Source organism: Syzygium oleosum, unplaced genomic scaffold, assembly GCF_021117445.2.
Source record: "Syzygium oleosum isolate NSW1041296 unplaced genomic scaffold, Sole_v2.1 Sole_v2.02, whole genome shotgun sequence".
Classification (NCBI taxonomy): Eukaryota; Viridiplantae; Streptophyta; class Magnoliopsida; order Myrtales; family Myrtaceae; genus Syzygium; species Syzygium oleosum.
This window is the reverse complement of record NW_026607486.1, coordinates 8,157,517-8,185,457: the sequence shown is the minus strand read 5'-3', so window position 1 is coordinate 8,185,457 and position 27,941 is coordinate 8,157,517. Positions and strand designations below refer to the sequence as shown.

At 45.9% G+C, this 27,941-nt stretch overlaps 2 protein-coding genes across 2 annotated transcripts; both read right to left on the bottom strand.

Moving 5' to 3' along the window:
* Positions 1-9,450: 9,450 nt before the first annotated feature.
* On the bottom strand, positions 9,451-10,185 carry LOC115689034 (uncharacterized). The gene is made up of 2 exons (XM_030615003.1): positions 9,973-10,185; positions 9,451-9,726 (listed from the first exon to the last, which is right to left on the bottom strand). The coding sequence occupies exons 1-2, from the start codon at positions 10,183-10,185 to the stop codon at positions 9,451-9,453; spliced, it is 489 nt and encodes a 162-aa protein (XP_030470863.1).
* A 16,506-nt stretch (positions 10,186-26,691) lies between these two features.
* LOC115667163 (uncharacterized) lies at positions 26,692-27,434 on the bottom strand. Its single transcript, XM_030588779.2, has 3 exons — positions 27,219-27,434; positions 26,974-27,159; positions 26,692-26,931 (listed from the first exon to the last, which is right to left on the bottom strand). The coding sequence occupies exons 1-3, from the start codon at positions 27,432-27,434 to the stop codon at positions 26,692-26,694; spliced, it is 642 nt and encodes a 213-aa protein (XP_030444639.2).
* Positions 27,435-27,941: the final 507 nt, after the last annotated feature.

The following is a 27,941-nucleotide window of genomic DNA, read 5'->3' as shown; positions in this document are numbered from 1 at the left end:
AGGAAGAGGGTTCTGATGCACATTTGGCTCTGGCTCTTGAAAACTTAATATCTTCTTGTCTATAAGTTGCTGAACTTTGTATTTCAAGACTATACAATTGTCCACATCGTGTCCTCTTTCTCCCATGTGATATGTGCACGTCTTTGACTCATCATACCAGGGGAACTTTGTAGAATTATCTCTTGGCACTTCTTTGGCCACCAAATGCCTTTCCAACAGCATCGGTAGTAATTTCGACAGGGGCCGCGGTAACGGAGTGAATTACCTTACGGGTCTTTTCTTCGACTCGAACTGTTTTGGATTTCTCCAAGGAACGTTAGTCTGTTTTGAGAATGAAGCCTGATTAACATTGGGGCTAGATACCATAGCCACATCACGTATAGGTTCTTTATCCTTTCTTCCAGGATACGGTCTCCGTGTTGTCACTTCTTGAGATTTCCTTTCCTTCAACGACCATTCGATTCTTTCACCGACCTTCACCAACATGGTGAATGTTTGGCAACCCGATATATGCAGCTTGTCGTAATACTCAGTTGGTAATGACTTCAAAAAGAGTTCAATAAGCTCATCCTCACTTATAACCGGTTTAACTTGTGAGGCTACAGCTTTCCACCTTTGAGCGTAGGCTCTGAATCCTTCGCTTATTCGTTTCTCGGTTCTGACTAAGTCCTCCCGGGTTGGAAGTACTTCGACATTGAATTTGTATTGGCGAAGGAATTCTCCCACCAAATGATCCCATTCGGTAAAATCTTTTATATCGAGAGAGGTATACCATGCCAGGGCTGCTCCCTTCAAACTATCTTGGAATGTGCCGATAAGAAGTGGCATATTGTCTGAATATCTTGCCATCTTGCGGAGATAATATTTCAAATGACTCTTAGGACAGCCAGTTCCATCATACTTGCTCACGAACTCTGGTTCTTTGTAGTTTTATGGAACAACCACCTTCGCGTATGGCGAGAACTTGTCAAACCTTTGAAGCTTATAGCCTTGACTTGCTAGGCATTCTTCAATTTTGGCCAATCTCTTGGCCTCTTCTTCATCCTTGGTTTTGGATGCTTTCTTCGTTTGATCATCCTCTTCCAAATTCACTATCTCAAGCATAGTCTTTGGAGGATTTTCTTGAACCGGTTTTTTGTTTCTGACTGGATCTTCAACTGGTGTTTCAGTAGTATTGGAAGTTCCTACATTTGGAGTAGTAGGATAAGACCCTCGAGATGCGAGAATAAAGGCCTTCATTTTTGCCATCATGGCAGCCATTTGCGTCATCTGGTTTTCCAATTCAGCTAGTCGAGTGCGAGTTTCTTCCTCGGCCATTTTAATTTGTAAACGGGTTCGGGGTCTTTTGCCTTCCGTTGCTAGAAAACCTGTCTGCGTGAAATCCATCAGAATATTAGAATTGGTGAAGTGAATATGAAAACCCAAATTCTTTTAATTGTATGGTTTCTTGTGATTTACAAGGATAAGAACTTTTACACAAGCCTTAGCCTTACATAAAACTTCTCATCATTGTTTTTCTCAAGGAATCATACCATTCAAAGAATTGTAATCCATGGTGATCCTTCTTTTTTAATCATGTCTTTGAATTTATCCAAACAGATTTTGAAAAATGAGTATTTCATATAAAATCCAAGATTGCTTTACAAAAATGATTTTAAACTCGAATGGGAATTCTAAATCATCCAAGTCTAGGCTTCTTGCTAACTAAGGTAGCTTCCGCCTCATGGTAATCCTTCCATTCCTTGATTCGAGATTCCCATTCTTTGACATCGATCACGATTTCTTCGGGGATGTAAGGCTCAACTCCAGGCACGTGTGGGACGATGTATTCTGGGACATACTCCTCCTCGGGATCCGTTATAATGCTCAATGGAACATATGGCTCCACATCAATTGGTCGTTTACTTTCTATCCACTTGATGTATTCCTTGGATGCCATATAAATCTTCATGTCTCCTTCCAAGTTCTTTGGCCATTCCACTACTTGTGAGGGTGAATTATCCAAAGAAAGGATAATTTTGTGAACCTTGGCTTGAAGGTCTTTCTTCTCTTCTTCGGGTATAATCCCATTTGGGATGTCAAAAGCAAACTCTTCAGGGTTCCATGCCGGTGAGACTTGTTGAAGCATCCCAAATTGTCTGACAACTCTCAAGGGACAATAGGCGACTCCCCCATTCAACCCGAGTAATGATATCGCGTTCCCTTCTTGGCTTGTAATCCTTGCCTTGCTAATCCTTGGCCAATTGATCCGCCATTGGATTTGACTAGGAGTTAAAGCTTTAATGAAATTGGCCCAATCTAAGAAAGATTGCTTGGGCAATTTATGTTGAATGCGAAGGTATCGTTCTATGGGATTTATCGTTGGGCAAATCTCTCGAATACTCATGGAATGACACCATGGTCGAATATGTGAGATGAACCATAGGGATAGGAGACCCGTAGAAGCTTGAAAGATTCCCTTTTCACGATTTTGATATGTGTTCAACGAAATGATGGTTTGGGCAAGAAGCATGTTAGAGAAATCCCATTTGAGATATGCTTGCCTCATGATTATTGCAACTAAAAGGTTGAATCCCGTTCTAGATACAGGGAATAGAACGAAGCCAAAGAAGGCTAAAATGAAAACCCGAGCCGAAGTGTTTCCCGTTTCCCTAGGAAGTTTGGAAAAATTGGCTATTAGAAAGGATAATGGAAATCTACCCGTGTTTGACTTGATTAACTTTTCGATTTTGGAAGCTTTAAGGTTAAGGAATTCTGCAAGAATGCTTATGGGATTAAGTCCAATGGGTGGCTCTACGACCCTAGGCTTGGAATCAATTCCAATAGCAGCTTGATATTCTTCCAAAGTTGGTGTCAAATCATACTCTCCAAATTGGAAGGTGGCGGTGGAAACTTCCCAAAAATGCGCCAATGCTTGAATCAAACTGACTTGATGTTCCACATGGATCAAGTCTAAAAGGTGTCCCAACCTATCTTGAACATAAATTTGGTTATCTTTTGTCATGTCCTTCCGCCAAGCCATGAGCTCTTTTCGTGGAATGGGAACCACTTGGATGTCTAGTTTTCCCATCGAGCCTACTCATGCAAAAAAGGTTCATTATTAATCACCATGGATTACACATCAATTTTAAATGCCCCCATTTTAATTATATGCCCTTTTATGGAAAAAATGGAGGAAAAATACATTTGCATTCTCATGATGTAATACAAATGCCACTTCTAATCCATTTATGCCTTAAAAGAGTATATACTTGAAAATGTGAATGAAACCAATGTTTAATGCAAATGCCTTTTGTCATACTCCACTTTGACTATAAAGTCCTATCTTATGGTTTATAACTTTGAATACATCAAAAATAGACTTTTGGCAAATGGAATTGTACGTGTCACATATTGAGCACTCAATCTACTTGAATTACATTGAAAATCGCCATGGACCTATACATTCCATCTAGAAATGAAAAATATGACCAAATGGAGCATGTCACCCTATTCATTTATTCTAGTATAAAAAGGCATTTTGATCAAACATTGATTATCATTTGGGCATTTTTTTTAACAAAATTGTGTCAACTAACTTTGCATAATTAAAAAGATGAGAGAAGTGGAACGACACTTACTTATCGACACATTTTTGCTTGGTTTTAGGTATACCAACCACAAAGACAAGCATTTGCAATAAGTGAGGTTTTGACACCTAAAAGGGTGGGATATACTAAAGGCTCAAGGTCACCACCTTAATGGACAAGGGATTCCATTCCAATAGGCGATCGACCTAAAGTAATGGAATAATATTCCATCTCGATGGTCGGTATTGTATTTAAACGATCCCATGAGCAATTGGCTCACAGTTTCGCCTAAATGCATTAGGTCTATCACATTTCGATCGATCTCCAGCCCGCGTAAAACGCATCAGGCTCATGACACAACCCGCGTAAACGCATCAAGTTCGCCATCTTCCGGTAGTCCGGGCATCGTCCCGCATAAAACGCATCAGGACGGGTTTAACACCCCGCGTAAGACGCATCAGGATTTTATGTGATCACACGTACATATACCACCAATTATTATCTGAACCCCATGTAAAACTCATCAGGGCAATTTAGGTGATCACATGCTCGATGCCAATCGTGCACACTCACATGATGCACATGTTATGCCAATGATTAATATGCACAGCTCATGGCCATAACAATCAACACTCGGGCATCCATAAATTCCACATTGAGCATTCAATTTAACTTAGCCACACGCTCAATTCGACTTATTAGCATGCCCATTTAACCAATTCAATAAAATCTGCCATGGTACATAATTGGCATACGAAATCACAAAATCAAACTATTAAAATTTGCACAAGTTCATGACCCACGAAGCACCCTCAATTCATGGCCACACTAGCACATAACATTGCATAACATAATCAATTCCAAACCATATGCAATTCGGCCACTACTAGGACAATGAAGGCACACTTGGCAAATCCCAATTAAACCACAAATTAGCCAAACAATGTCCAATTAAATCCTCAATGGCCAGCCACTAATCAGTCCACTAATTCACTTCCAAATCATCACATTTTGCCATTAAAATCACCACAAAATCAGCCAATACTCAGCCCACACATTGCACCCATTTTAATCCACATAATTGCCCAAACCAAGTCCACAATGATCAGCCAACAATTAGCCCATTCTAGGCCACCAAATCGCATTTAAATCATCACACTAAACCACCAAAATAGCCACAAAGTCAGCCCTAATCATCCGACACTAACTAACCCCTAAAATACCCTAATTAACCCCTAAATCTATCTAGAAATGCATAATAGCCTAATTAGGGTTTAGGGTTTGTACTCACCAAATTTCCTAAGCTCCAAAAGTGGCCGAACTAAGGAAGAAATGGGTGGAACGGTGGCTGGTCAAGCCGGTTCCGCGGTGGCGCTCCGGCGGTCCTCACGACGGCGGACGGCTGGCGGCTCTCGGTTGACCTCACACGGCGAAGGGGGCGACGGTGATGGTGATGATGATGGTGCCGAAATGAGAAGGAAGAAAGAGAGAGAGGCGGATGGATGGTGGTGGTGGCGTGGGCTGATTGTGAGGATCGGCGGCGGGGAGTGGCACCGGCCGGCGTCGGCGTGAGTGGCGGCGATGGCGCTTCGGCGAGCTGGCCTTCACGCGGCCGAGGAGGAGGTAGAGAATGGAGAGGGGGAGTGGCCGGTTGGGGGGGAAATGGTGAGAATGAGAGGAGAGAGAGAGATTGCAAGGGTTTTTGATGGAAATGGTGAGTGGGGGTTGGTGGCCAACTCCACTAAAATTGTCTATCCTACCCACCCCACTCACAAAATGATTCAAGGGTCACAATTCAAGGCCTAATCTAATCAATCCACTTTCAATGGCCAAGATTCAATCTTGCTCAAAATATCCAAGGGCACTTTGGGGATTAGCAAAGGAGATGGGGGGTACTCTTGACCAACATTTTCAGCACTAATAGGGCTGAATAATACCAATTAAAACCTCTAAAATTCGGAATTAACACTTAGGGCTTAGGGCAATTCGGTAATTTTCCGTTCCCGGTCCGAAATTCCAATTTTCGATCAACCCGATCCCAAATATGATTGGCCACACTTATACGAAGTTGTCCTTGCAAAATAGTCGCGTACGTCCGTGAAATTCGACACTCAAGTCCGGATTCAATTCCACGATCAATTTCGCTCAAATGCGACTTTAGCGTCTCTCACTAACGGGCGGCTGTTTAGGGGTTACGCGTATCGACTTAGGATACCCGAGTCATGACGGTCTCGATTTCCAAGAGAACGCAAAAATTTATCGCTAGTTTCAGAGATCGCGATCGTTCGGAATAAGTTCGGGATTGTTTGCCACGCGTACTCTCGATCGTGTGGAATCACCCGCGGTCCGATCGTATGTCGTTGGCCAAACCAAATTCGTCACTCACCTTGGATAGGCCTACATTGGCCCAAAATATTCCCTCGTCGTTCTTCGGAATCGAAGCTCGATTCACGGTCGAGTTCTTGGATCCACGTACTATTTTCCTAGTTAGCCATTCCCTATTGGTCAGTATCCCGAGAATGATCAGTTCCGGACGAGATTTACTAAAACGAAATGAGAAACAACCATCCATTTCATTGATCACAAAAGTGAATCGAATTCAGGATGTTACAATTCTTCTCCCCTTATAAAAATTTCGTCCTCGAAATTTACAACTCAAACCCGACTACTCAAACAAATGGGGGTGCTAACGTCGCATTACTTCTTCGCTTTCCCAGGTGGTACCTTCTGTCCCATGATGCTCCCAAACAACTTTGACCATCGGGATCGTCTTGTTCCTCAAAACCTGCTCCTTCCTGTCCTTGATTCGAACCAGTCTCTCCACATACGACACCCTGTCGTCCACGTGTATTACTTCATGATTTAGCACGTGGGTCGGATCCGGTTCGTACTTCCTTAACATTGACACGTGGAAGACGTTATGAACTTGCGACAAATTCGGCGGCAAGGCGAGACGATAAGCCAACGTTCCAATCTTCTCTAAAATCTCGAACGGGCCTATATACCTTGGACTCAGCTTTCCTTTCTTGCCAAACCGAGACAGTCCTCTCATCGGTGAGATCTTAAGGAATACGTGGTCACCAACCTGAAACTCCAACGGTCTACGCCTTCGGTCCGCATAACTCTTTTGACGGCTCTGTGCTGTCTTTAGCTTATCCCGGATAATCTTTACCGTATCCACCAACTGTTGAACTAACTCTGGTCCCGTTATACTTCTTTCTCCCACTTCATCCTAGCATAACGGTGTTCTACACGCTCTGCCATAAAGCGCTTCAAACGGTGCCATCCCAATACTCTGCTGAAAACTGTTATTGTAGGCAAATTCAACCAAATGCAACCGTTCTTCCCACTTGCCCTGAAAGTCTAACACACATACTCTCAGCATATCCTCTAAAGTCTGAATAGTCCTTTCAGACTGGCCATCCGTCTGCGGATGATAGGTCGTACTGAACTGCAACTTCGTTCCTAAGGCCGCTTGCAGACTTTTCCAAAAATTAGCAGTAAACTGGGGATCACGGTCCAAAGTGATCGTCACTGGCACCCCATGCAGTCGGACAATCTGTCGCACGTACAATTCCGCATACCTTTCCAACTCAAAGTCCTTTCGCACTGCCAAGAAGTGCGCTGACTTACTCAGTCTGTCCACTATCACCCAAATAGAATCATGTCCCCTCTGGTTTCTCGGTAATCCCGTTACAAAATCCATCGTAATATGCTCCCATTTCCATTCTGGGATTTCCAACGGCTACAACATTCCACCAGGTTTACAATGTTGTGCCTTTATTTGTTGGCACATTAGACACTTCGCCACATGCTTGGCCACATCCACTTTCATCCCATTCCACCAGTAATGCTGTCGAAGGTTCTGGTATATCTTCATGCTGCCCGGGTGAATGCTATAATTGCTTCTATGAGCTTCCGATAAAATCTCTTCCTTAAGCTCCAAATCGTCGTGCACGCACAAACGTCCTCGAAACTTCAGAATTCCTTCCTCGGACACTTGGAAGTCCGGTTTAATCTTAGTGCCGTCCATCCCCAGAATCTTCTGAATCTCAGGGTCCGTAAACTACAACGCCTTAATTTTGGTTTGCACCTCTAGTTCAATCCTTAGCGTCGCCACCAAACTAAAGAGGTGTCCTACCTCGAACTTAAACTCTGAGTCTCGCGCTCCTTCTAATAAGATCCACTCTTTGACTATTAACTGGGCGATGCTCGACTTCCGACTTAAGGCATCCGCTACCCGGTTGGCTTTTCCGGGATGATACAAAATGTCAAAATCATAGTCCTTCAGCAACTCCATCCAACGACGCTGTCTCATATTTAGCTCCTTTTGAGAAAACAAGTACTTAAGACTCTGATGATCCGTGTAAATCTGGAACCTTTCTCCACATTAATAGTGCCTCCAAATCTTAAGTGCAAAAATGATTGCTACCAGCTCCAAGTCGTGAGTCGGGTAGTTCATTTCATGAGGCTTTAACTGACGCGATGCATAAGCAACCACCCTTCCATGTTGCATTAGCACGCATCCCAGCGAAGCATCGCTATAAATCTCATATCCTCCTGGTCCTGAAGGGATTGTTATTACTGGCGCAGTCGTTAATCTCTGTTTCAATTCCTGAAAACTCTCTTCGCACTTTTCCGTCCATTCAAACTTCGTCTCTTTCTTAAGCAACCGTGTCATCGGCATGGTTATTGACGAGAATCTTTCTACGAAATGCCGGTAATATCTTGCCAATCCTAAGAAACTCCAAAATTCCGTTACTGATGTCGGCCTTGGCCACTTAGTCACTGCCTCAATCTTAGTCAGGTCCACGGAGATTTCTTCTCCGGAAATTATATGTCCTAGGAACGCCACTCGGTTGAGCCAGAACTCGCACTTACTGAACTTGGTGTAGAGTGCGTGTTCTCTTAAGGTCCGTAGTACTTCACTTAAATGCTCCTCATGCTTTTCCGGGCTCTTCGAGTATACCAAAATGTCATCAATGAAGACTATAACAAATCAGTCCAAAAACTCCTTGAATACCCGATTCATTAAATCCATGAAGGCAGCGGGGGCATTAGTTAATCCGAAAAGAATCACTGTGAACTCATAATGCCCATATCTCGTCCTAAAGGCCGTATTAGGAATATCCTCCTTCCTGATCCTCAATTGATGATACCCTGTCCGTGGATCGATCTTAGAAAATACAGAGGCTCCTTGCAACTGATCAAACAGGTCGTCAATTCTCGGCAGCGGGTATTTATTCTTGATGGTCACCTGATTCAACTGCCAGTAGTCGATACACAACCTTAATGTTCCATCCTTCTTCCTTACAAATAGCACCGGCGCTCCCCATGGAGATGCACTTGGGCGGATGAATCTCTTGTCCAATAATTCTTGCATTTGGACCTTTAATTCCTTCAGTTTCGACAGGGACATCCGATACGGTGCCTTCGAGATCGGCTCAGTTCCTGAGGCCAACTCGATCACAAATTCCACTTCTCTTTCTGGTGGCAAACCCGGCAATTCCTGAGGAAAGAGTTCGGGAAAATTGCACAGCACTGGTATCTCTTCAAATTTTAGCTCCGCAACTGTCGGATCAACCACATTCACCAAATATCCTTCACAACCCTCATCCAACAACTTGGTCACCTCAAGCGAAGAAATCCAAGGGATCGAGGTTCCTCCTCGGTTTCCCTGAAACTCCAATCTAGGATATCCAATCGGGTTAAATTGGATCACCCTGCTACTACCATCCATTACGATTTTCTGCTTTATTAACCAATCCATACCCACAATCACATCAAAATCATACATAGCTAGGACTGCTAGGTCTATCCTTTCTTCCCTATCACCAATCACAAAAGCGGTAGCCCTTTCTATCACATCATGTTCAATTACTTAGGCCCGATCATAAATCTCATTATAGTCCCTCAGATTTAGCGATATCATTTGACTACGGAGGTCCGGCTTCAATCCATCTCGGAACCTCCGGGCCGTATCCAATGGGTCCTTTACCATTTTTGGGGCAAACTTGGATAACCTAGCAAGCTTAGCTTCATACTGGTTCACTATCATCTGTCCTTGATGGAACCTCACAAATTCAGCCAACTTCCGTTCTTGTACACTCTCAGGGAAGTACTTGCCTTTGGAGGCCTCAACAAACACAATCCAAATCTGAGCGGTACCAGCAGGGAGCACTCTTTCTCTAGTGGTTTTCCACCAATCACTTGCATTTCCTTGTAGCTGGTATACTGCTAGGTCACATTCTCCTCATCCATGCACCCCAATACCTCAAAAGTCTTTTTCCAATTCCTCTACCGAAAGTGACGCAACCTCAGGATCACCTTTTCCATCAAACTTAAGGGGCTTCAACTTTATGAACTACTCTACCAGTTGATGCATTTGTCTATTCCCAACTACCTGTGCCTGCCCTTGATTAGCTTGGTTCCCATTAATAGCAGCAGCTGCTGCAGCCTCAGCAGCTTGGGCAATATTGGCGGCCCTTTCTTGAGCCTGCCTTCCCATCAGATTCCCTATTCCTTGCAATGTCCGAATGACCTCATCAAGCCTTGGGTCTCTCGCCTTTTGGCCCATTGGACTCGACTGACCTCTTGTCCCCATTCCTCTGCTCATCCCTACGGTTTTCCTCACCACTCACCTACCTGCTATAATTCCATTCAGGAATTAGAGACCTAGGCCAAACTACACCAGTCTAAGGTCCTAGGCAAGAATCATAACAATCAATCACATAGCAGGCAGTCAATCACAACGGCACGAAGCCTCAACCAAGAAATGTGTGTACTTACCTCGGGTCCTGCCGCACCTGCACTTTACGGGTCATTCACAACAATCACTCAATTCAAGCAAGTTAAATAGTCTGGAGGTACACGTAGCACACAAGTCACCCTATTTAGCTACCCATGGTCATCGCTCCTTATCACTCCAGACTTCTACCGTATCGGATCGAGCTGACCTTCCTCTCATACCAAATCAACAGGGGATGTCATGCCCCGAACCCTACAGCGGTCGAATTTAGTGCGACGTCCCACGACGCATCGCCGACCCTAAACCCAACTCAGAGAGTATTACACATGCGGAAGCAACAAACACCCATACAAATAAAAACCACATGACCAAGGATAGCGATAATTGCAATAAATACAACTTGCATTAATAACAGGGATCTACAATATCCATTGACAGCCATATACACAAATCAATATGGGTCAACAGCCATTAACATCAAAAAGGGGAATGTGGCTTGGGCGGTCAGGATACTAAACCTACGAAGGGCACCTATCAAAAAGTGTCCGCCCTACCTAACTACGGTTAAGGGTGAACCCTAGGGTAACCAGTTTGGGTCGGATCCCGAGGACTCGAACGAATCATCAGACGACTCGGACTCGGAATCCATAGAATCCGGCTCGGACTCGGCCTCCACCGGCTCCTCCTCGGAATTAGCCTCTAGCTCTGGCTCCACCTCCATCGGCTCCAGCTCGGGGTCAGGATTCCGCTCCATTAGCTCTTCCTCCTCGGGGTCGGAATCCATCTCGAAGATGATCAGCCGGGGGTCAGAATCCTCCTCGGACATGGCCTCAGGGCTGGCTACCTCTCCATCAATATCCTACGGGTCCCATTGGCTTACCCCGACGATCGGGACATCAAAGGTCCTAAGGGGCCCATAAACTCCAAACGGGTCCCGGAAGCGCCAACCCAGATACTGATGAGCCTGGAACTGTAGCTCGCTCACGTCGACCCAACTAGTGGTAAAATGTCTAACATAAGTCTCCCCGTTTCCTACGGGGTACTCGATCACCGACCGCTCTATGCGGTACGGGATCCCAAAACGAATCGGCACGCCTGCCATCTCAAGGTCGGGGGTCTGAAAAGATGGGATTTTAACAACAATGAGAATAAATCTCAGCGAGTAGGCCTCCGAAACCTAAACTAGGCTAACATACACCTCCTGACAAGTATTAACCAAACACACAATCAAGCAATCAAATGACTTAGGCCCTCAGGCCCAAATCCAACATATGTTGACCCTGCAGGTTAGGCACATAATAATAATTGCACTTAGCCCAACAATGGTACGTACGCACATATCAATTGGCCACAAACACTTGCCATGCACATGCTTGCACTTGTTAATGCACTCTTGCACACGTGCCATCACTATGCATATGCTCATTTCTACTCACTTGCACACGTGCCAACTTTCCAATTATCACCGACCCGCGTAAAACGCATCAGGTCTATCACATTTCGATCGATCTCCAGCTTGCGTAAAACGCATCAGGCTCATGACACAACCCGCGTAAACGCATCAGGTTGGCCATCTTCCAGTAGTCTGGGAATCGTCCCACGTAAAATGCATCAGGACGGGTTCAACACCCCGCGTAAGACGATCATGGTTTTATGTGATCACACGTACACATACCACCAATTATTATTTGAACCCCGCGTAAAATGTATCAGGGCAATTTAGGTGTTCACATGCTCGATGACAATCGTGTACACTCACATGATGCACATGTTATGCCAATGATTAATATGCACAGCTCATGGCCATAACAATCAACACTCGGGCATCCATAAATTCCACATTGAGCATTCAATTTAACTTAGCCACATGCTCAATTCGACTTATTAGCATGCCCATTTAACCAATTCAATAAAATCTGCCATGGTACATAATTGGCATACGAAATCACAAAATCAAACTATTAAAATTTGCACAAGTTCATGACCCACGAAGCACCCTCAATTCATGGCCACACTAGCACATAACATTGCATAACATAATCAATTACAAACCATATGCAATTCGGCCACTACTAGGACAATGAAGGCACACTTGGCAAATCCCAATTAAACCACAAATTAGCCAAACAAGGTCCAATTAAATCCTCAATGGCCAGCCACTAATCAGTCCACTTTAGGCCACTAATTCACTTCCAAATCATCACATTTTGCCATTAAAATCACCACAAAATCAGCCAATACTCAGCCCACACATTGCACCCATTTTAATCCACATAATTGCCCAAACCAAGTCCACAATGATCAGCCAACAATCAGCCCATTCTAGGCCACCAAATCGCATTTAAATCATCACACTAAACCACCAAAATAGCCACAAAGTCAGCCCTAATCATCCGACACTAACTAACCCCTAAAATACCCTAATTAACCCCTAAATCTATCTAGAAATGCATAATAGCCTAATTAGGGTTTAGGGTTTGTACTCATCAAATTTTCGAAGCTCCAAAAGTGGCCGAACTAAGGAAGAAATGGGTGGAACGGTGGCTGGTCAAGCCGGTTCCGCGGCAGCGCTCTGGCGGTCCTCACGGTGGCGGACGGCTGGCGGCTCTCGGTTGACCTCACACGGCGAAGGGGGCGACGATGATGGTGATGGTGCCGAAATGAGAAGGAAGAGAGAGAGAGAGGCGGACAGATGGTGGTGGTGGCGTGGGCTGATCATGAGGATCAGCGGCGGCAAGTGGCACCAGCCGGCGGCGGCGTGAGCGGCGGCGGAGGCGCTCCGGTGAACTGGCCTTCACGCGGCCGAGGAGGAGGGAGAGAATGGAGAGGGGGAGTGGCCGGTTGGGGGGGAAATGGTGAGAATGAGAGGAGAGAGAGAGAGATTGCAAGGGTTTTTGATGGAAATGGTGAGTGGGGGTTGATGGCCAACTCCACTAAAATTGTCTATCCTACCCACCCCACTCACAAGATGATCCAAGGGCCACAATTCAAGGCCTAATCTAATCAATCCACTTTTAATGGCCAAGATTCAATCTTGCTCAAAATATCCAAGGGCACTTTGGGGATTAGCAAAGGAGATGGGGGGTACTCTTGACCAACATTTTCAGCACTAATAAGGCTGAATAATACCAATTAAAACCTCTAAAATTCGGAATTAACAATTAGGGCTTAGAGGCAATTCGGTAATTTTCCGTTCCCGGTTTGAAATTCTAATTTTCGACCAACCCGATCCCAAATATGATTGGCCACACTTATACGACGTTGTCCTTGCAAAATAGTCGCGTACGTCCGTAAAAATTCGACACTCAAGTCCGGATTCAATTCCACGATCAATTTCGCTCAAATGCGATTTTAGCGTCTCTAACTAACGGGCGGCTGTTTAGGGGTTACGCGTATCGACTTAGGATACCCAAGTCGTGACGGTCTCGATTTCTAAGAGAACGCGAGAATTTATTGCTAGTTCCGGAGGTCGCGATCGTTCAGAATAAGTTCGGGATTGTTTGCCACGCGTACTCTCGGTCGTACGGAATCACCCGCGGTCCGATCGTACGTCGTTGGCCAAACCAAATCCGTCACTCTCCTTGGATCAGCCCACATTGTCCCAAAATATTCCCTCGTCATTCTTCGGAATCGGAGCTCGATTCACGGTCGAGTTCTTGGGTCCACGTATCATTTTCCTAGTTAGCCATTTCCTATTGGTCAGTATCCCGAGAATGATCAGTTCCGGGTGAGACTTACTAAAACGAAATGAGAAACAACCATCCATTTCATTGATCACAAAAGTGGGTCGAATTCCGGCGGGCACGGTGCTAAAACGGCACCGTTTTGGCCTTCTTCATTGGGGCATTTCCCCGAACACTTGGTAGGCATGAATTTTGTATTTAATGTTTTCGAGGCCGCCGGTTTGAACCTTTCGCCGGCGACCTTCTGGCAGCCTTTTGGTCATTCTGATTGCACCAAGGTGATGTCTATACGTTCGAGTATCAATCTAGTCCAATCACAGCGTCGCCGGTCGTTCGCCGGCCGGCGAAAAACCGATAGGAAAATCCTAACCCAACACTAACCTAAACAATATTTTCCAGAACACTAATTCTAAAACTAGCCATCCTAGCCGTCTAAATCGGTTCTAACAACTATCAAATCATCAAACAAAGGTCAAAGAACACTAACTTGAATGGCTTAAGGCCATGGCAATGCTCCGGCGAGGTCATCGGAGCTCCGGCGAGGGGGTTTACATGGGGGGCCGACTCAGTTTATGTGTTTTTCATGCCCAAAATGCATTCAAACCACATCAAAAATGAGTAGAAAATAGTTAGAAAGCATCAACGAACTCAAATTGGGAAAGAAAACACACAAACATGCATATCAAGATTGAAATTGAATTCTGGAAAATTTTGAAAAAACTGGTTCTCGACCGACTTTACTTGCTTCATTCAATCTTCAAACGAGATTGTCGAGTTGATCGGCAACCTGAGAGCTGTTTCTTGATGTTTAGTCGTCCTCCTAGGGCTTTTGGATTTGCCAGAACAGGTCTGGATACACCGGTCGAGACCGATTTTCAGATCTTCGCGGTAATCTTTGTCTGGTTCAAGCAGTGAGGGGAAGATCACAGCTCCTTCACGATTTGCCGGCACTCCGCCGTATATGGCGGCGCCGGACACTTGTGAGGGGATCTTCAACCCTCTCTCTCTCGAGATTTTGCGTTGTTTCTCTCTCTTTCTCTCCCTTCTCTCTTTTCGGCAATTTGTCGAACACCCCTTCTTCTTCCTCTTCAGTTTTTCTTCATTTTGGTTAATCGATTTTGCGCCCAAAATTCGTTGGAACCGATTCCCAATCGGTTGGGGTTGTTAACCGATGCCAGCTAGACATTTTCCAGCTGGAAAAATCGATTAAAACGTGCTCAAATAACTGGAACATGATCGATGAAGTCGCGGGTTTGAGTCAATTTTTCTGGGTTTATCGCGGGTTGGGCGACCGGGCGAAGAAGATGAACTGTTCGGGTCGGGTCGGGTCGACCCGCCCGACCCGGCAGTTCCGGTTTTATGTAAATTCGCAAATTAAGTCCGATTTCCACCAAATCTTCGAAATTCAACCCCAAAATTGAATTTCCCACCATATTCCGAACCCAAACATTTAATTTTTCCCAATTTTTATTATAATTGTGCCCAAGATTTTCTCATTTTTATATTCGGGTTAATAGGGTTTTGTTTAATTTCATGTCCTAATGACCTGATTAGGCAAAATTGATGCCAAAATTGAATTACCCACCCCTGATTAACCATAGAAATGATGGTCTCACATTTCGATAATTTCATTTTGGGCACGATTCCCAATTTGGGTTCAAAATTCTTAATTTTCAATCAAATTTTGGGGATTTTTTATTTTTAAATCAAATTGTGCAATTGGATTGACCATTGTGCAATTCAAGGTCCCAGAATCAATTGTTGTGAAGACACTATGACTCAAAATGTCTAGAAAAAATTTAATTTCATTTTTGGTTCAATTCGGGTTTAATTTTGCCCAATTTTGGGAAAAACATATACCCATTTGAGATTTTCTAAAATTGACAGTGTATTTATGAAATTGGATTTAAAAGAAGACTAATGACTATTTTTATGGAATTTTATGATTCCATTTGCTATTTTTCTTGATTTTCTTGCTTATTTTGACTAAAAGAAATTAAGAAAAAATGCTAAAAAATTATTTTTTGGTTTAGAAATAGGTTTCAAGGCTTGGTCAAGATTCCTAGACCTAATTTTGAAATTTTTGAAAATATAAAAAAACGAGCTAAAAATTAGGTGTCAACACTTTTGTCACGTCCTTCCACCAAACCATGAGCTCTTTTCGTGGAATGGGAACCACTTGAATGTCTAGTTTTCCCATCGAGCCTAATCATGCAAAAAAGTTCGTTATTAATCACCATGGATTACATATCAATTTTTAAATGCCCCCATTTTAATTATATGTCCTTTTATGGAAAATGAGCTAGAAATTAGGTCACAAACCAAATCCGTCACCCTCCTTGGATCGGCCCACATTGGCCCAAAATATTCCCTCGACGTTCCTCGGGATCGAAGGTCGATTCATGGTCGAGTTCTTGGGTCCACGTACCATTTTCCTAGTTAGCCATTTCCTATTGGTCAGTATCCCGAGAGTGATCAGTTCCGGGCGAGACTCACTAAAACGAAATGAGAAATACATATTTATTTCATTGATCACAAAAGTGGGTCGAATTCAGGATGTCACAACTCTTCCCCCCTTACAAAAATTTCGATCTCGAAATTTACAACCCAAACCCGTCTACTCAAACAATTGGGGGTGTTGACGTCGCATCGCTTCTTCACTCTCCCAGGTGGCACCTTCCGTTCCATGATGCTCCCAAATGACCTTGACCATCAGGATCGTCTTGTTTCGTAGCACCCGATCCTTCTTATCCTCAATCCTCACTGGCCTTTCCACGTACGACACCCTGTCGTCCATGTCTATTTCTTCATACTTCAGCACGTGGGTCGGATTCGGCTTATACTTCCTCAACATCGACACGTGGAACACGTTATGCACTTGGGACAAGTTAAGCGGTAGGGCGAGTCGATAGGCCAGATCTCCAATCTTTTCCAAAATCTCGAATGGACCTACATATCTCAGGCTCAACTTTCCTTTCTTGCTAAATTGGGACAGTCCTTTCATTGGCGATACCTTGAGAAAAACATGATCGCCAACCTGAAATTCCAATGGTCTCCGTCTCCGGTCGGCATAACTTTTCTGACGACTCTGTGCTGTTTTCAACCTATCCCGAATGATCTCGACTGCCTCAACTGTCTGTTGCACCAATTCTGGACCCGTTATACTCCGTTCCCCAACTTCATCCCAACACACTGGCGTTCTGCACGCTCTGCCATACAATGCCTCAAACGGTGCCATCTGAATACTCTATTGGTAGCTGTTATTGTAGGCAAACTCGACTAGGTGCAACTGTTCTTCCCATTTGCCCTGGAAATCCAACACACATGCACGCAACATGTCTTCCAAAGTCTGGATCGTTCTCTCTGATTGGCCATCCGTCTGTGGATGATAGGCCGTACTAAACTGAAGCTTCATCCCTAAGGCCGTCTGCAGACTTTTCCAAAAGTTAGCAGTAAACCTGGGATCACGGTCCAAAGTGATCGTCATTGGCACTCCATGAAGTCGGACAATCTGTCGTACATACAAATCTGCATATCTTTCCAACTCAAAATCCTTTCGCACTGCCAGGAAGTACACTGACTTAGTCAATCTGTCCACTATTACCCAAATCGAATCGTGCCCTCTCTGGCTCCTTGGCAATCCTGTGACAAAGTCCATCGTGACATGTTCCTATTTCCATTCGGGGATATCCAATGGTCGCAGAAGTCCTCCAGGCTTACAATGCTGCACCTTTACTTGCTGACAGGTCAGACATTTCGCCACATACTTGGCCACACCCGTTTTCATCCCATTCCACTAGTAATGCTGCAGCAGATTCTGATACATCTTTGTACTGCCCGGATGAATACTATAATTGCTGCGATGAGCTTCCTTCAAAATTTCCTCCTTAAGTTCCACATCGTCAGGCACGCACAATCGTCCACGGAACTTCAAAATCCCGTTCTCGGATACTTGAAAATCCGATTTTCTCTTGGCAGCATCCATTTCTACAATCTTCCGAATTTCTTGATCCGTAGATTGCAATGCCTTAATCTTGGTTTGGATTTCCGGTTCGATCCTCAACGCGGCAAGTAGATTCGACATACAGCTCACTTCAAACTTGAATTCTGAATCTCTTATCCTTTCCAATAGAGCCCATTCCCTGACCATCATGTGCGCCATACTCGACTTCCGACTTAGTGCATCCGCCACTCGATTCGCCTTTCCAGGGTGATACAAAATGTCGCAATCGTAGTCCTTGAGGAGTTCCATCCAACGACGCTGCCTCATATTCAACTCCTTCTGTGAAAATAGATACTTGAGGCTCTGATCATCCGTATAAATCTGAAACTTTTGCTCGCACAAGTAATGCCTCTAAATCTTAAGGGCGAAGATGATCGCAGCCAATTCCAAATCATGGGTTGGATAATTCATTTCGTGCGGTCTTAACTGACATGATGCACACGCAACTACCCTTCCATGTTGCATCAACACACATCCAAGTCCTCTCAACGACGTATCACTGTAGACCTCAAATCCTCCTGGTCCCGACGGGATGGTAAACACCAGCGCCGTCGTCAGCCTATACTTTAGCTCCTGAAAACTCCTCTCACACTTATCGTCCCATTCGAACTTCGTTTCTTTCTTGAGTAGCCGTGTCAACGGCATGGCTATTGATGAGAACCCTTTTACGAAACGTCTGTAGTATCCTGCCAAACCCAAGAAACTCCGAATCTCTGTTACTGACGTCAATCTTAGCCACTTAGTCACTGCCTCAATTTTAGTCGGGTCCACTGAAATTCCATCTCCAGAAATTATATGTCCAAGAAACGCTACTCGGTTGAGCTAGAACTCGCACTTACTGAACTTGGCATAGAGTGCGTGTTCTCTTAAGGTCCGTAGTAGTTCACTTAAATGTGCCTCATGCTCTTCCGGACTCTTCGAGTACATCAATATGTCATCGATGAAGACTATAACAAACTGATCCAAGAACTCCTTAAATACCCGATTCATCAAATCCATAAAGGCAGCAGGGGCATTAGTCAAACCAAAAGGCATCACTGTGAATTTGTAATGCCCATATCTCGTCCGAAAAGCCGTCTTAGGTATATCCTCTTTCCTAATCCTCAACTGGTGATATCCTGTCCGTAGATCGATCTTAGAAAACACTGAGGCTCCTTGCAACTGATCGAACATGTCATCAATCCTCGGCAGTGGGTACTTATTCTTAACGGTCACCTGGTTCAACTATCGGTAGTCAATACACAACCTCAATGTCCCATCTTTCTTTCTTACAAACAACACCGGCGCTCCCCATGGAGACGCACTTGGGAGGATAAAGCCCTTGTCCAACAACTCTTGCATCTGGACCTTCAATTCCTTCAGTTCCGACAGGGACATCCAATAGGGCACCTTCGAGATCGGCTCAGTCCCTGGGGCAAACCTGGCAATTCCTGAGGAAAGACTTCGGGAAAATTGAACACCACGAGTATGTCCTATAATCTTGGCTCCACAACCGTCGGATCCACGACGTTTACCAAATACCTTTCACACCCCTCGTCCAACAACTTGGTCACCTCGAAGGAAGAAATCCAAGGGATCGAAGTTCCTCGGTTTCCCATAAACTCGAATCTAGGATGTCCAATCGGATTGAATTGGATCACCCTGCTACTACAATCCATCACGGCTTTTTGCTTAACTAACCAATCCATCCTAATAATCACGTCAAAATCAAACATAGTCAATACCGCCAAGTCTATCCTTTCCTCTCTACCCCCGATTACTATCTTACAGTCAGGACACCCTAATGAGACTCACACCTTATCATTCAGCGGGGTCGTTACACAAAGCATAACCTCAAGCAAAATCGGTTCAATTCCAGTCAATCTAACAAACTGCTCTGATATAAATGAGTGTGTCACTCCCGGATCAAACAAGGCATATGCAGCATGATCACAGAGAGAAACCGTACCTGTGACCATGCCTGGCGTGTCCTCAGCCTCCCTTCGCGCCATCGCATACACCCTTCCTTGGGCTGGCGGTCTACCCTGAATAGCCGGTGGGGGATTTCCAACTTGATTTCCCATCCAAGGTAGCTGAGACTGCATTGGCGGTCTTGCCGGACGTTGTTGAGGGCAATGCTTTATCTGATGATCCATGCTCCCATACTTGAAGCATGCCCCAAATCGGTTCTGAGAATGGTTCAGCTTCCCAATGTTCTTCTTGACGGGAGCGACAAAATGCCTGTTTCCCGCCATCGGCCTCTTCCCGAAGTGGCGGTTGTCCTTAGCCGGGGCGAACCGCGATCCAGAAGCGGCGGCCCTGTCCGTCTGATCCCGCTCTATTGCCTGAGCTCGCTCATACATTTCTCCATAGTCTCGGATATTCAGCGAGATCATCTGGCTTCGAAGGTCCAGCTTCAGCCCATCTCGGAACCTTCGGACCTTATCTTGTGGGTCCTCCACCATCCTTGACGCGAACTTTGATAGTCTTGCAAATTTCGCCTCATATTGGTCCATTGTCATTGACCCTTGGCGAAGCCTCATGAACTCCGCCAATTTCCTTTCTCTGCCGCTCTCGGAAAAGTACTTTCCATAGAAGTTCTCAGTGAACACGGCCCAAGTCGGGGCGATACCCTCAGGGAACACTCTCCCCCTGGTGGCCTTCCACCAGTCACTGGCATTCTCTTGCAACTAATACACGGCCAAAGTCACCTTCTCGGCCTCGGTGCACCCCAGTACTTCAAAGGCCTTCTCTAGTTCTTCCACCCAATGCAGCGCTGCCTCGGGGTCACCCTTTCCATTGAACTTTGGCGGCTTCAATTTCAAAAACTGCTCCACCAGTTGATGCATCTGCCTATTTGCAACTACCTGAGCCTGCCCTTGATTGGCTTGATTACCATTAACAGCAGCAGTTGCTGCGGCCTCAGCAGCTTGGGCAATATTGGCAGTCCTCTCTTGAGCCTGCCTTCCCATCAAGTTTCCTATTTCCTGCAGTGTCTGAATGACCGCATCGAGCCTCGGGTCTCTCGTCTCTTGGCCCATCGCACTCGATTGTCCTCGGGTTCCCATTCCTCTGCTCATTCTCACGGATTTCCTCACTACCCACCTACCTGCTATAATTCCATTCAGGAATTAGAGACCTAGGCCAAACTAGGCCAGTCTAAAGGTCCTAGGCAATAATCACAACAATCACTCATACAGCAGGTAGTCAATCACAAGCAGCATGAAGTCTCAACCAAGAGATAGGTGTACTTACCTCGGATCCTGCCGCACCTATACTTTATGGGTCATTTTCAACAATCAATCAATCATGAAAATCAAACAGTCTTGAGGTACACGTAGCACACAAGTCTCCCTATTTAGCTACCCAAGGTCATCGCTCCTTATCACTCTAGGCTTCGACCGAGTTGGATTGAGCTGACCTTGCTCTGATACCAAATCAACGGGGGTTGTCATGCCCCGAACCCTACGGTACGCAACATCCCTCTTCGGTCATATTAGTGCGACGTCCTAGGACGCGTCGCCGACCCACAACCCAAATCAGAGAATAATACACATGCGGAAACGATCATACACCCTTACATAATTAAAACACGACCAAGGTAGCAACAAATATCATAAACACATACTTACATTAATAAAGAGAATTTACAATATCCAATACAAATAGAAATAGACATAAGCCAAAACGGGTTAGCAAGCCACTAACATCAAAAAGGGGTACATGGCTCGGGCGGTCAGGTACTAGATCTAAGAAGGGCTCATTCTAAAAAAGTGTCGGCCCTACCTAACTATGTTTAAGGCTAAACCTTAAGGTAACCAATCCGGGTCGGATCCCGAAGACTCGGATGAATCATCGGACGACTCGAACTCAGAATCCATAGACTCTGGCTCAGACTCGACCTCCAATGGCTCCTCCTCGGGATCATCCTCTGGCTCTAACTCCAGCTCCATCGGCTCCGACTTAGGATCGGACTCCTACTCCATCGGCTCCTCCTCCTCAGGGTCGGAATCCATGTCGGACTCGAAGATGACCGGCCGAGGGTCATTATCCGTCTCGAACACGGCGTCGGGGCTCACTCTCTCTCTATCGGCAGGATGTGGGTCCCATTGGCCTAACCCGTCGAATGGGATGTCGAAAGTCCTAAGGGGTCCATGGAAGCCAGTCTCGTCCCGGTAGCACCAACCAAGATAGGGATGGGCCTTGAGCTATAGCCCGCCCTCATCGACCCAGACAATAGTATAAAATCTAATATACGCCTCCCCGTTCCAACTGGGGTACTTGGTTACCGAACGGTCTATACAGTCCGGGATCCCAAAACGTGACGGTACGCCTGCCATCCTCAAGGCTGGGGGTCTGAAATGTTGGATTTTAATAACAGTGAGAACGAATCTCAGCGAGTAAGCCCCCTAAACCTAAACTAGGCTAACATGCACCTCCAGACAAGCAACTAACCAATCATACAGTCCAGTACACAAACGACTTAGGCCCTCGGTGTCACACCCCGAACCCTACGGCACGTGACAACCCTACCGCGGTCGAATTAGTGCGACGTCCCAAGACGCATCGCCGACCCAAAACCCAAAACAGAGAACAATGCACATGCGGAAGCAACATAACACCAGTACATAACAAAACCTGACCAGGGATAGCGATGAACAACAACCATCATAAATACAACTTGCATTAATACGGAGAATTTACAATATCCATTGACAGCAATATACACAAACCATAACGGGTCAACAGCCACTAACATAAAAAAGGGGTATGTGGCTCGGGCGGTCAGGGTACTAAACCTAGGAAGGGCACCTATCAAAAAGTGTCAGCCCTACCTAACTATGGTCAAGGGTAAACCCTAGGGTAATCAGTCCGGGTCTGATCCCGAGGACTCGGAAGAATTGTCAGATGACTCGGACTCGGAGTCCATAGAATCCGGCTCGGACTCAGCCTCCACTAGCTCCTCCTCGGAATCGTCCTCCAGTTCAGGTTCCAGCTCCATCGGCTCCGGCTCGGGATCGGACTCCCACTCCATCGGCTCCTCCTCCTCAGGATCGAAATCCATCTCGAAGATGACGAGTTGAGGGTCAGAATCCTCCTCGGACATGGCCTCGGGGCTGGCCACCTCCCCGTCTGCTCCCTACTGATCCCAATGACCTAACCCGTCTATCGGGACATCAAAAGTCCTAATGGGTCCATAAACGCCGAACGGATCCCAAAAACACCAACCCAGATACTGATGAGCCTGGAACTGCGGCTTGCGCATGTCGACCCAAACGGTAGTAAAATGTCTAATGTAAGTCTCCCCATTCCCAACGGGGTACTCGATCACCGTCCGTTCTATGCGGTACGGGATCTCAAAACGAATCGGTACTCCTGGCATCCTCAAGGCTGGGGGTCTGAAATGTTGGGTTTTAATAACAATGAGAATAAATCTCAGCGAGTAGGCCCCCTAAACCTAAACTAGGCTAACATGCACCTCTTGACAGGTATTAACCAAACAAACAATTAAGCAATCACACGACTTAGGCCTTCGGGCCCAAATCAACATATATTGACCCTGCAGGTTAGGCACATACTAATAATACCGTACCCAACAATGCACATACATATATCAATTGGCCACGTACACATGCCATGCACATGCTCAATTGTGCACACTTACACGCGTGGCAATGCCATGCTCATGCTTGCACTAATCAATGTACACTTGCACACGTGCCAACTTTCCATTTATTCACCGATCCGCGTTAAGCGCATCAGGTCCGACCCGCGTAAAACGTATCAGGTCTATCACTTTTCGATCGATCTTCGGCCCACGTATTTCGCATCAAGTTCTTGACACAACCCGCGTAAAACGCATCAGGTTGGCCATCTTCCGGTAGTCCGGGCATCACCCCGCGTAAAACGCATCAGGATGGGTTCGATACCCCACGTAAAACGCATCAGGGTTTTATGTGATCACGTGTACTCATACCACTAATTATTATTTGAACCCCGTGTAAGACGCATCAGGGCGATTTAGGTGATCACATGCTCATGTCATTCATGCATACTCACATAATGCACATGTTATGGCAATGCTCGATATGCACATTCATGGCCATAACGTCCACACTCGGCATTCATAATTTCCACATTGAGCGTTCAATTTTAACTTGGCCACATACTCAATTAATGCCACAACATGCTCAATTCACATCTTCATATGTCCAAGGAACCAATTAATCCAAATCAGCCACAACATATAATTGGCATCCGAATTCATGCGATTAAATCAATATAATTACGCACATTCAAGGCCCGCCATGCCTCTCAATTCTCGGCCACATCAAATGCTCAACATGGCATCATACAATCCATCCCGAACCATGCACCATTCGGCCATTACAAGGACAAACCAAGGCACACACGACAATCCACAATTAAGCCCTAAATTAGCCGAACAAGGTCCAATTAAATCCACAATGGCCAGCCACAAATCAGCCCACTCTAGGCCACTAATTCACATCCAAATTAGCACATTAGGCCACCATAATCACCACATTACCAAGCCTAAACACCAGCCAATGCATAATAGCCTAATTAGGGTTTAGGGTTTGTACTCACAAAATTTCCTAAGCTCCAAAGGGTGTCGGTCAAGGGGAAAACGGGCTAGGCGGTCACCGGCTCACGGCGGGACAAGCGGCGGCGCCGGCGGCTCTCACGGCGGCGGACGCGGGCTGGTGGCTCTCGGCTGATCTCACACAACAAAGGGGCGACGGGGATGGTGGTGGTGCCGCGGAAATGGAGAGGGAAAGACGAGATCGGCTGAGGTGGTGGTGAGACGGCCATGGGCCGGCGGTACTCGGGTGGCGGCGCACGACCAAGGGTTGGTCGGACGGTGCTGGTCGATGGCACCGAAATGAGAGAGGAAGAGAGAGAGTGATGGTCGAGTGGTGGTGGTGCAAGGCGGGACACTCATGCGGACGGGCGGCGTGAGCGGCGGTTCCGGCGGGCGGCGGCGTGAGCGGCGGTGGCTGCTCCAGCGGCTCCTCACGCGACCAAGGAAGGAGAGAAAGAGAGAGAGTAAGTTGCTGAGAGAGAGGGGGAGTGGCCGGTTAGGGGTGAAATGAGAGGAGAGAGAGATTGCAAGAGTTTTAGAGAGAATGGGTGAGTGGGGGTTGGTGGCCAACTCCACTAAAAATGTATAGACTACCCACCCCACTAAGAGCTTGATCCAATGGCCAATATTTGAATACCAATCACATCCATTCAAGATCAAGGGCCCATATTAGTTCTAGACACAAATATCTACGGGCACTTTAGGGATTAGCAAAGGAGATGGAGGGCTTCTTTGTCCTTTAATTTCGGCACTAATGGGGTTGAATAATACCAATTAAAACCTCTAAAATTCGGAATTAACACTTAGGGCTTAGGGGCAAATCGGTAATTTTCCATTTTCGGTCCAAAATTCCATTTTTCGACCAAACTGATCTCAAATATGATTGGCCACATAAATACGACGTCGTCCTTGCAAAATAGTCGCGTACGTCCGTGAAATTCGACCCTCAAGTCCGGATTCAATTCCACGATCAATTTCGCTCAAATGCGATTTTAGCGTCTCTCACTGACGGGCGGCTGTTTAGGGGTTACGCGTATCGACTTAGGATTGCTTGAGTCGTGACGGTCTCGATTTCCCAGAGAATGTGAGGATTTATAGCTAGTTCCGGAGATCGTGATCGTTCGGAATAAGTTCGGGATTGTTCGCCACGCGTACTCTCGGTCATGCGGAATCACCCGCGATCCAATCGTACGTCGTTGGTTAAACCAAATCCGTCACCCTCCTTGGATCGGCCCACATTGGCCCAAAATATTCCCTCGTCGTTCTTCAGAATCGGAGCTTGATTCACGATCGAGTTCTTGGGTCCACGTACCGTTTTCCTAGTTAGCCATTCCCTATTGGTCAGTATCTCGAGAATGATCAGTTCCGGGCAAGACTTACTAAAACGAAATGAGAAATAACATCTAATTCATTGATCACGAAAGTGGGTCGAATACAGGATATTACACTCGGGCCCAAATCAAATCTATCAATGACCCTGCAGGTTAGGCACATAATAATGGCACCGAGAAAATCAATCATGGCACATACACATTCTCAATTGGCCACAATCACTTGCCATGCACATGCTCATACTCATTAATATGCACTTCGCACACGAGCCAATTTCTCATTTAATCACCGACCCGCGTTAAACGCATCAGGTCTATCACTTTCCAATTCGTCTCCGACTCGCGTTAAACGCATCAGGTCCATGAGACAACCCGCGTGAACGACGCATTAGGTTGGCCATCTTCCGGTAATCCGGGCATCGTCCCACGTTAAACGCCTCAGGACGGGTTCAACACCCCGCGTAAATGACGCCTCAGGGTTTATGTGATCACACGTACACAATTCACCAATTATTATCTGAACCCCGCGTAAACGACGTCTCAGGGCAATTTAGGTGATCACATGCTCAATGCCACTCGTGCAAACTCGCATGATTCACATAACATGCCAACACTCATTATGCACAAATCATCGCCATATCATCCAACACTTGGGGCATCAATTGAATCCACAATAATCATTCAATTCAACTTATCAACATGCCCAATTCACCATTTAACGTAATTCAGCCACGGTACATAAATTGGCACACCAAAGATCATGCAATTGAGTCATTAAAATCTCACAAGCCCATGGCCCACCATGTTCCTTATCTGGTGGTCCATGTTCCCGCACTTGAAACATGCCCCAAACTTGCTTTGCGGGTGGTTCGGGTTCCTGATGTTTTTCTTTACATGAGGGACAAAACGTCTATTTCCCGCTATTGGCTTCTTCTCGAAGCGGCGGTTGTCCTTAGCCGGGGCAAACCGCGATCCAGAAGCGGTTGCCCTGTCTACCCGATCCCGCTCAATAGCCTGAGCCCTCTCATATAAGTCCTCATAAGTTCTCAAATTCACCGGTATCAACTGACTGCGAATGTTGGCTCTCAGTCTATCCCGAAACCTTCGCGCCTTGTCCTCAGGATGATCTACCATCCTTGGCGTAAACTTAGACAGCCTAGCAAATTCTGCCTCATACTGATCCATAGTCATCTGGCCATGGCGGAGTCTCATAAACTCTGCTAGTTTCCTTTCCCTAGCACTCTCAGAGAAGAATTTTCCATAGAAGTTCTCAGAAAATACGGCCCAAGTCTGAGCGGTACCCTCGGGGAACACTCTCCCCTGGTGGCCTTCCACCAATCACTAGCATTATCTTGCAACTGATACACGGCTAAGGTCACCTTCTCGGCCTCGGTGCACCCCAAAACTTCAAAGACCTTCTCCAACTCTTCCACCCAACGCGGCGCGGCCTCAGGGTCACCTTTTCTGTCGAACTTCAGCGGCTTTAACTTCAAGAACTGCTCCACCAACTGATGCATTTGCCTATTCCCAACTACCTAAGCCTGCCCCTGGTTGGCTTGGTTCCCATTAACAGCAGCAGCTGATGCGGCCTCAACAGCTTGGGTAATATTGGCGGCCCTCTCTTGAGCCTGCCTTCCCATCAAATTCCCTATCTCTTGCAGCGTCTGAATGACCGCATCAAGCCTTGGGTCTCTTGCTTCTTGGCCCATGACACTCGACTGTCCTCTTGTCCCCATTCCTCTGCTCATCTCTACGGTTTTCCTCACTACTCACCTACCTGCTCTAATTCCATTCAGGAATTAGAGACCTAGGCTAAACTATACCAGTCTATGGTCCTAGGCAAAAATCACAACAATAATCACACAGCAGGCAGTCAAATACGAGCAGCATGAAGTCTCAACCAAGGATATATGCGTACTCACCTCGGGTCCTGCCGTACCTGCACTTTACGGGTCAATCACAACAATCACTCAATCACGCAATTCAAACAGTCTGGAGGTACACGTAGCACACAAGTCTCCCTA

Bases quoted from the DNA above. Each gene is read 5' to 3' on its own strand.
- LOC115667163 (XM_030588779.2), bottom strand. From the start codon at position 27,434: ATGCATCAGTTGGTGGAGCAGTTCTTGAAGTTAAAGCCGCTGAAGTTC. The intron at 27,160-27,218 runs GTACCGCTCAGA...TTCTTCTCTGAG, and splicing joins GGGGAGAGTGTTCCCCGAGG to AGTGCTAGGGAAAGGAAACT. The intron at 26,932-26,973 runs GTGAATTTGAGA...GAGAGGGCTCAG, and splicing joins TTCGCAGTCAGTTGATACCG to GCTATTGAGCGGGATCGGGT.
- LOC115689034 (XM_030615003.1), bottom strand. From the start codon at position 10,185: ATGAGCAGAGGAATGGGGACAAGAGGTCAGTCGAGTCCAATGGGCCAA. The intron at 9,727-9,972 runs GTAGTTGGGAAT...GGTACCGCTCAG, and splicing joins CTAATCAAGGGCAGGCACAG to ATTTGGATTGTGTTTGTTGA.